This window comes from Gossypium hirsutum, chromosome D05 (genome assembly GCF_007990345.1).
Source record: "Gossypium hirsutum isolate 1008001.06 chromosome D05, Gossypium_hirsutum_v2.1, whole genome shotgun sequence".
Taxonomy (NCBI): Eukaryota; Viridiplantae; Streptophyta; class Magnoliopsida; order Malvales; family Malvaceae; genus Gossypium; species Gossypium hirsutum.
Genome location: NC_053441.1, coordinates 30,533,357 through 30,542,860, shown reverse-complemented (window position 1 = coordinate 30,542,860; position 9,504 = coordinate 30,533,357). Strand labels below are relative to the sequence as shown.

At 31.4% G+C, this 9,504-nt stretch overlaps 2 protein-coding genes across 15 annotated transcripts; both read left to right on the top strand.

Moving 5' to 3' along the window:
• Positions 1 to 300: 300 nt before the first annotated feature.
• On the top strand, positions 301 to 2,546 carry LOC107904207 (NADH dehydrogenase [ubiquinone] flavoprotein 2, mitochondrial). Of its 14 annotated transcripts, none has more exons than XM_041094658.1 (8): positions 376 to 548; positions 776 to 835; positions 980 to 1,027; positions 1,143 to 1,189; positions 1,326 to 1,403; positions 1,519 to 1,661; positions 1,846 to 1,918; positions 2,027 to 2,546. In XM_041094658.1, the coding sequence occupies exons 2-6, from the start codon at positions 799 to 801 to the stop codon at positions 1,588 to 1,590; spliced, it is 282 nt and encodes a 93-aa protein (XP_040950592.1). In that variant the 5' UTR covers positions 376 to 548; positions 776 to 798; the 3' UTR covers positions 1,591 to 1,661; positions 1,846 to 1,918; positions 2,027 to 2,546. The 14 variants fall into 14 exon arrangements, 13 of the variants coding, with proteins under 13 accessions (XP_040950589.1, XP_040950592.1, XP_040950596.1 ...); XM_041094662.1 differs by having other exon boundaries at positions 1,841 to 1,918; XM_041094657.1 differs by having other exon boundaries at positions 1,818 to 1,918.
• An 820-nt stretch (positions 2,547 to 3,366) lies between these two features.
• On the top strand, positions 3,367 to 6,588 carry LOC107902465 (rust resistance kinase Lr10). The gene is made up of 3 exons (XM_041094654.1): positions 3,367 to 4,416; positions 5,105 to 5,131; positions 5,231 to 6,588. The coding sequence occupies exons 1-3, from the start codon at positions 3,702 to 3,704 to the stop codon at positions 6,322 to 6,324; spliced, it is 1,836 nt and encodes a 611-aa protein (XP_040950588.1). The 5' UTR covers positions 3,367 to 3,701; the 3' UTR covers positions 6,325 to 6,588.
• The last annotated feature ends 2,916 nt before the right edge of the window (positions 6,589 to 9,504 follow it).

Below are 9,504 nucleotides of genomic sequence, written 5' to 3'. Positions count from 1 at the left end.
GTGATTGACATGTTAGTTTAAGTTTTACTCACTAATGACGTTTTAATTGGAACATAAAATGCATTTCTAAGAATAAATATTAAAATATATTTTAATATAAATTATTGTATACTTTGGAAATTTATTTCAAATTAAAGAAATCGGGTTAGATAAGTAATCATTTTTTACATTAAATCTACATTTTTCATATTCATTTTTAACAGTATTTATTATTTATTACTTATATTTTGATTAGTTTTAAATGAATTTAGCTTTGAATAAAAAAATTGAAACTAAAAACCCAAGCACTTAGAGCATGTTTGGTTGGGTGTAATGGCATAGCCATTACATCCCTATTACGTGGGCCCTACCTATTCATATGTTTGGTTGCCCGTAATGCTATTACGCCCATATTCGGTTACGAATCTATTACCTCCCTTGGCTGTAATAGCCATTCCCTGCCTCAAATGTTGATTAGGGATTCCTTCCCTATTCTTTTTTTCTATTCCATTCTCTGCCCTCGTCAATTTCTGCTTCTTCCATCAATTTTTGCCTCAAAAGCTGATTAGGTAATTTCCCTTTCCCTTCCATTGATTTCTGCTTCTTCTTCTCGTTTTATGGAGTTGGTTTAGATGAGGGTGCGATACGTCTGAAGCATCTTCTTCTTTTTTTTCATTCTTCTTCCCATTTCCTTCCAACCTTCTCCCTCTTTTTTCATGCCCAGGTCTCTCCCTCACTGGAAGTGCTATTGCTCACATTGATATTGGTTTCTTAGGGTTTTTGTTTGTTTTTGAAGGATAAACCAGTGAAGTTAATCTCATGTTGAAGATCTTCAAGAAGAAAACATCTCCCAAAGGTATTTTAGATTTGATTCCATCGTTGCTTTCTTGCTCTCTTTTTTCTTTTTTCCTACATTTTATGATCATTCTCTAATTGCTCACTTCCTCTGTTATGTGGTCATTGGTTTGTGGCACAACACCATGTATGATATGTGGTTCAGGAGAAATTGAAGGAGCCTTATTGAAATACTTGGGGGTTGAGCGCAATGGTAAGTGTTGTAAACATATTGCTTGCAATTATACACATATCATGTAAAACTCATGTCAGAGTTTGAAGTTTTAGATTGTATTGAATATGAAGTATCTATTGTTTTTATCATTCAGAGGTAACAAAGGACGGTTTATTCTCTGTTGGAGAAATGGAATGTATGGTAAGTCTTTCCCTTTACATGTTTACTTCTTTTTTCTACATAATGCCAAATTTTATTAGAAAATCAATTTATGCTAACCCTTTTTTTTCCTTAATCACTCTCACAAATTTAACAGCTTTGTAAATGTTTTCTACAGGGATGTTGTGTAAATGCTCCTATGATTGCAGTTGCTGATTACACCAATGGATCTGAAGGATATACGTATAATTACTATGTGGGTTTCTGTGGAGTTCTTTTCGACTTGCCTGATTAACCATAACTAGGCAGTGTGCTCAATTGATAACCTACTGGAATTTTAATATTTGCATTGCCATATTTAAACAATGCAGGAAGATGTTACTACTCAACGAGTTGTTGAGATAGTTGAGATAGTTGCAGTGGGATTTTGCCAAGAGAACTGATGCCTCAAAGTGTTACTGCAAGGCTTCCAACCTCAGAGGAGCTCGATGCCTATGCACATGAGCAATGGGAGGTGTGACTTTCACCTATTTTTTTCTTCGATTCATTGGCATAATTTATGTTCTTAATGGTAGTGTATGTGATGCGGAATTATGCAATTAGTTTTGAATTTGCTCAATTGTTTAGTTTTAATGTTTGAGTTGCTTCTTACTTCAGCTTTGTTAAGTAGTGTTTCTTGCTGCAACTTATAAGTTCAGGACAAGCTGAAAAATCAACGAGCTTCAGCTCATCCATGATGAGAATTTTTCAGCGTGGTCTTTTGCGTCAGAGGTGCTATATCCTGCCATGAACTTTAGCTTCATTTCTTTTATGCAATAGATATTGAAGGTTCTATATCTCACGATTGGTGTCATGATGTATTTATGTCTGTTTTTATAGAGATAAAGAAGCTCCAAGATTAACTGAGAGTGGTTTCCAATTCTTGGTGTGCATCATGAAACTCATGGCCCCTTTGCCTCTTTTCTGTGTAATTTACAGTTGATGGATACAAATGCTTAGCTTTGGTATATTATCAGAGAGTATATCTCCAATTCAGAGGTATATTTGATGAGATAATTATTGTGTTCTGCTTGGAACTTGTTTGTTAGAGCTATTGTGTTTTGCTGTTGTTAAGTTCTTGAAGGGGAAATTGGCATGAATTTATTGTAAATTTTTATTTGGTATTGGTTTATTAGTATATATTATCCTCTTAAATGTGAATGTACCCAAGGGGGTGTGACTGTGCGCATGCACTAAAGTAATAGCTTGTGTATTCTTGTGTGCTTGAGCATTAGCAACTACTTTTAGTTCAAGGGAAAAAGGTGCCATTTCCTATATGGGACTTTTGGTTGTACAAATGTTTGTGGATTGATGGATCCATATACTAATAAGCTTAATGAAGAAAAATAGAATTTGGCTCCTTGTCTTGGCCTTATACTGATAAGCTTGTACTTTATATAATTGCTTTTTGATTTGTTGTCTTGCATGAAGTGATCTACTACACCTTCAATGGAGAGAATATTTGCTTAAAGTATAGGACACAAATGATTAAATTGTAAAGTTTGGATATTGACTAATTTTATTAAATCAAATTATACAATAATCTGCTTTCCTTTTTCGTTTTAAAAGCACAGTTTACTAAGTTGAGCTTATGGAATTTAATAAAATAAGTTTGTTTTATTTTATTATTAAAACATGTTTTTTTTATAAGATTTAAGCTTAAATTTAATCAAAATGATAAGAAGAATGGTATAAGGTTGATATAAAATTAATATTCCAAAAAGAATATAGGGGATAAAATGTTAAGTTAGTTGAAATATAAAATTAAAATAAGTTTACTCGGATGTAAATGAAAAACTCCCATTACATAAATATATATATTGATGTATTTTATGGCTAAACAAAATCAGCCCCTTGATTAGTTAAACAATTAATTCGTTTTGTATCCTGTATCTCCAAATAACGTGGGGGAATTATATATTTTTATTAAATTATATTTAGTAATAATTATTTTAAATTATATTTTATAGTATTATATATTATGATTTTAGTAAATTCATATATTTTATTAAATTATATATTTTTATTAAATTATATATTATTTATATTAATAAGCTTATTAAAATTTAATAACAATAACAATAATTATCTACTTAAAAAAATTCTGCTTAGGATATTCTAGTCATTTTAGTTTTTTTCCTTATGCTATTACACATTTATTCTATTCAACCAAATACAAGAATATCATTACGCCTCTATTCCATTACATTCAACCAAACAAAAAATTACCTATTACACTTCTATTCTATTACGCATCTATTCTATTACACATCTATTCCATTACCGCCTAACATGCTGTTAAACTTTGTTGTATTTACCACTGCGAAGACGACTCTTCTTTTTTCTAAAAAGAAAAAGCAGCTTAAATAAATAAAATAACAAAGAAACAGAAGTTGACTAGGATACTTCATCAGTCGTCGTCTGCCGGCTGGCTCGGTCCAACCATAAAATCAAAAGACGACTTGTTCAGCCTCCGAACATACCATCCATTCCTCAGATTACCCAAAGAAAAGAAATGGTGATTATTCTCTTCCACTTCTTCTTGCTATACACTGCTGCAGCAGTTGGTCTTGCTCCACCCCCAACATATCCAAACGGTTGCCAGCCGACGAGGTGCAAACGCGGCGGCCCCTCCGTGCGGTTCCCCTTCCAATTGAAAGGCCGGCGACATGAAAACTGTGGCTCACCAGGGTTTAACCTGTCCTGCGACAACAAGAATCGGACGGTGCTGGAGCTGCCCAAATCGGTGAAGTTGTTGGTGAAGCGTATAGATTATGTAAAGCAAATGATTCAAGTGTATGCTGAAGATGGTTGCGTCCAAAATCAACTCCCAAATCTCACAATGTCTTTGTCTCCTTTCAATCTCTCATTGGACAATGCTTATTCCAGAGAACTGAGAAACTTTACTTTGTTCGAATGTTCCGATGTGGACCAATCCGACTACGGTAATTATAAAATCATCCGTTGCTTAAGTAGTAAGCCTGGGTTTGTCGTTAAATACACGGATTCCGATTATGCAAGCACCGATCTGTTACATTGCCGGAAGACTATAGATCTCAAAGAAGTTCCCTACGCGCTGTTATCATCAGATTGGAGTAGGAGCAACAATTTTTACTTTAAATGGAGCAGACCGGCGTGCGGTTACTGCGAAGCACAGCACCAAGGATGTCGACGCAATGATACCAATCCCACCGGCTTCGAGTGCTTTGTCATCCCTATCAAACATATGGGTATGTTTCTTCTGATTTTCTATGCTATTAATCTTACGGTAGAAGTAAATTGGGTAGAGGTCTGAATTAAAAATAAGTAATTACGTAAAAATAAATATAAAAAATGCTAATTTTAAATTTATTTATTTCATTTACTATTCAATAATTCATATGTTAAAAATGAATAAAAATAGATGGTTTAACAATTTTTATACAATAAATTAATAAAAATAAGCTTACTAAATTCTTAATTTACCTATTTAAGTTTCAATAATATCCGCTTATACTCTGGAAGAGACGAATACCTGCTTTTGTTGACTTTTGACTAAGTTGTTGTAGGCCGGATCAGATATTTTATTATTAAAATAATATAATATTTTCTGTTTTAAAAAATAATAATTAATATTTATCAATTTAATTAAATAAAAGTTTTTTTAAAAATTCAACTGTACAAATGAATGTTTGGTTAATTCAAATATAGAGTAAATTAAGATATTGAAAATTATTTGATTACATTTTTGGCTATTTTCAATAAATAAAAAAGTAAAATACAAAAGAAAATAATATAATTAATTATTTAGTGAAAAAAAAAGAAGATATTTAGCCTCAAATCCAACTTCTAACTTTACTCATCAGCTGCCTTTTACATTAATCTTAATCAGAAGCAAAGCATGGTGCTGATAAAGTTTAAAAATGGTGATGTGTGCAGGTACAAGAACGAAGCTGATGATTTCAGGTACATTTGGGTAATCTAATGAGAAAATGAATGGAAAGTAATGATGATGAAACATATATCTGACAAGGATGGATCCCTGTGGGTGTTATTTGAATGCAGGTATAAGCATCGGTTCCTTTTTTCTTGCACTCAGCCTTTCTGTTGTTCTATATATGCACCATTTGCATAAAAAAGAGAAAGACGCTCAGCGCAAAATCGAACAGTTTTTGGAAGATTACAAAGCTCTCAAGCCCTCTCGATATTCCTATGCTGATATCAAGAGGATCACCTTTGATTTCAAGGAAAAGCTGGGACAAGGTGGCTATGGAACTGTTTTCAAAGGTACACTTTCCAACGATGTTTCCGTTGCGGTCAAGCTTCTTAACAATTTCAAAGGAAATGGGGAAGAGTTCATCAACGAAGTCAGCTCCATGGGTCGAATCCACCACGTCAATGTCACTCGTCTCGTCGGCTTTTGCGCCGACGGGTATCATCGAGCCTTGGTTTACGAGTACCTACCCAATGAGTCATTAGAGAAGTTCATATTCGGAGACAAAGGTGAGAATCATTTCCTGGGCTGGGAAAAGCTTCACGAAATTGCTCTAGGCATTGCCAAAGGCATTGAGTACTTGCACCAAGGTTGTGAGCAAAGAATCCTCCATTTCGACATCAAACCTCACAATATCTTGTTGGACCAGCACTTCAATCCGAAAATCTCCGATTTCGGGTTAGCCAAGCTATGTTCTAAAGAGCAGAGTGCGGTATCAATGACAGCAGCAAGGGGAACCATGGGCTACATTGCACCTGAAGTGCTGTCTAGGAACTTTGGGAACGTATCCTACAAATCAGATGTTTATAGTTTCGGAATGATGCTGCTTGAAATGGTGGGGGGACGCAAAAATATCGATGTCAAAGTGGAACATATGAGCCAAGTCTACTTCCCAGAATGGGTTTACAATCGTTTGGACAAAGGTGAAGCGTTGGGAATGAGCATTGAGAATGAAGAGCATGATAAGATAGCAAAGAAGCTTACAATTGTTGGACTTTGGTGCATCCAATGGTATCCGGTGGATCGTCCATCGATGAAATCGGTGGTTCAAATGTTGGAAGGAGAGGTTGAGCATCTCACGGTACCGCCAAATCCTTTTGCCTCTAAAGATGAAATGAGGGCCAAACTGCCCATTAACAGAGAGCTTCCCACTATTTCTGAATAATTAAGAGTATATATCTAAGCAATATCCGATCTGCAACGATTGGTATACATCAAAGCTTGTCATACTAGATTTGCTCCATCCCTGAGCTGAATGCATTAATATATAATAACGTAATATTTAATGTGGGTATAGTAAATGGTTCCATAATAATCGGAAAAGGGATGGACATAATAATTTTATTCACCACTGCAAGTGGAAAATTGAAGATATTATGAGATGGATAATATGATTGATATTGAAATTTAAATGAATAGTTTCATCTTATGTTCCAACTTTCAATTATTGTGCATTTATGGTATGCTTGTATGATGCTTAATTTTACATATATGTCTATACAAATGAAATATTTGTTTGTACATATCTTGTAAATTGATAAATTTTATTTGTAATAAATGCATATATCTTCGATTTTGATTTTATTGTGTTGAAACTAGTGCTAAATTATTTTTTTCTATATTATTAAATGAATTTTCTAGTGAAATTATTTATATTAGTATGATTGATTTACATGTATAGTAAACCAGAAGTTTACTAGTCTAGATATATTAATTAATTGGCATGATTGGTTAGACCATCTTGATTAATAATGATGTGACAAAATAAGAATTTATATGGACATCCATTAAAGAACTTGAAGATTTTTCATTTTCAAGTGTTGCTTGTTCTCAAAGAAGATGATTTATTAATAACCTCATTAACAAAAGTTGAGATTGAATCTCTTACATTTCTGAAAGAAATATGGGTCCATTTTTCCAACAAGTGGATATCTTTGATGATTTATTAATAACCTCATTAACAAAAGTTGAGATTGAATCTCTTACATTTCTAAAAGAAATAATGACCAATTTTTCCAACAAGTGGATATCTTTATATAATTTTAGTAGATGCATCTACAAGTTAATGACATGTGAGTTATCAACTCACAACCTATAGTTTGTGAGATTACTTGTTTGTGTAAGAATAAAACTTTCAGATTATGCAATCGAGACAATTCTTACTAATGCTGGTGAGTTTGTTTCTTAGACTTTTAATGATCATTGAACTGGTGTTTATACATATAAAATGATTTAGCAGAATTTATGAAGTAAAATGTAACATCCCCAAAACCTATTGGTTGAAAATAATAAGAGATAGACTTTTAGTAAATAAGATATAAAGAAAGTAAAGGATAAGGGATGTTAGAGAAAAATGAAATAAGAAATATGTTGTGAAATATTAATTTGAGCTAGGGACTAAATCATAAAAATATGAAAATTTATGTGGTCTAAGTGTAAATATTTAACATGTGAGGGGTTAAAGTATAAATATAGAAAAATTGAAGGATCAATAATGCAAATATCTAAAGGGTGGAAGAGTCTAGAATATAAGGAAAATGAATGAATATGGACTAAATTAAATAAATAAAGAATTATGAGGGACTAAATTATAAATTTGCTAAATTAAGTGATGATAAGAATGGATTTTTTAAGGATTATAAAAGACAAAATAGTCAATTAAAATAAGAAAATTCTAGAGTGTAATGATGACATGGGAGATATTTTAATGATATTTTAAATTAAATAATTAGATAAATATTATAATATTAATATTTTAATTAGGTTTTTATTAATATTTTATTATGAAAATGTTAGTATAAAAAACGGAGGAAAGATGAAGAGAAATCATCACCCTTCCATGTTCAAACGTAAGTGAGAAAGCTAGAGAAGAAAATTTTGTTTTTATTACAATTTGGTCTTTCAGCCTAAAATCCCACTTTTTTTCCCAAATTTCTTGAAAATTTCTATAGTCACCTAAAAGGAGAAGCGAAGTAAAGGCATTAGAGAATTAGAATATCATCTTGGAAGGAAGAAATTGGAAGTGAAAGTGGAAGTGGAAATGGAGAAAGTTGTGAAAAAAGTGAGATTAAAGAGACAAGATAAGTACTTCAATAATTTTACTTTATTTAATTTAAATCAATAATAGAGTATGCTAAATTGGTTTAATTGTGGATGTGCAAATATTATGTATGAAAGTAAATTAGTACAAGGAAGTAGTAGAAAAAAGACTAAATTGTAAATTAACCGAAATAAGTTATGTGAATTTGAATGTTGAAAAGAGAATATAAATAAAGTTTGATGAAATAGTGATGATATAAAAAAGTGAATGAGTGGGAAATTTTCAAGTTACATTGAATTTTTTATAATAAGGACTAAATTGTAAAGTGTACAAAAGTTTATGTGTGAAATAAAGTATTGTCTTAGGAAGTTTAAATGGAATTTTGAGTGTTAGTGGATTAATTATAAAGTGATTTTAAAGTGAAATTATAACAAATAATGAATTTTCATGATGTTAGGGATTAAATTGTAAACTTGTGAAATTCATAATTAAAATAAGAGAAGTTATGATAAAATTATATGTTGATGTAAGTCGTTTTAAGGATTAAATTGAATAATAATACAAATTATAATGATTATGTATGATTAAATGAAAGTTAACGCAAAGAATTAAGAAAAAATAGACATTATCACTAAAACAGTTTCTGGAAAGAACAGTGGTTCAACTTTGAAAATTCACCAAAAATTGTAAAAATCTAATTAGAGGTTTAATTAAATATAAAAATAAAGCTTTTGAGGCTTGTTTCGCATAGAAGAAACGGTGTAAGCAATGAAATTGTAGATTATGATATATAATAATATTTTTGAGACAATCTCAGAATGATTCCAGGATCCCTTGTTCTAATTTTGAAAAATCATAGTAAATTGTACAAAAATATTTAAATGATGAAATTTATATAAATAAAGCTTAATGAGTATATTTTCAAGTGAAACAAATGGAAACATATTATGGGACTTATACTGAAAGATAATTAATTTTTAGTGAAGAATGATCATTGTTGCCCAGAAGCAAAACAGGGGAAGATTTGAAAAATAAACTGTATTTATCAATATATCACATTTTAAGTTTACATATTACGTATACAAATAATTATATTTATTTAATATAAAATAAATAAATTTATTTATTTCTTTAAACTTATATGATTGAATTAGAGTCAAAGTTAATTTCATGTATACTTTTGGACTACAATTAAACTTTCATGTGTATACTTGTGTCATGGGTTGCGCATGGGAGCACGCAACCATGACAAACTTGTGCGATCCATCATATTTGAGGGAGGTCATTTGGCCCAACCAAACTGGC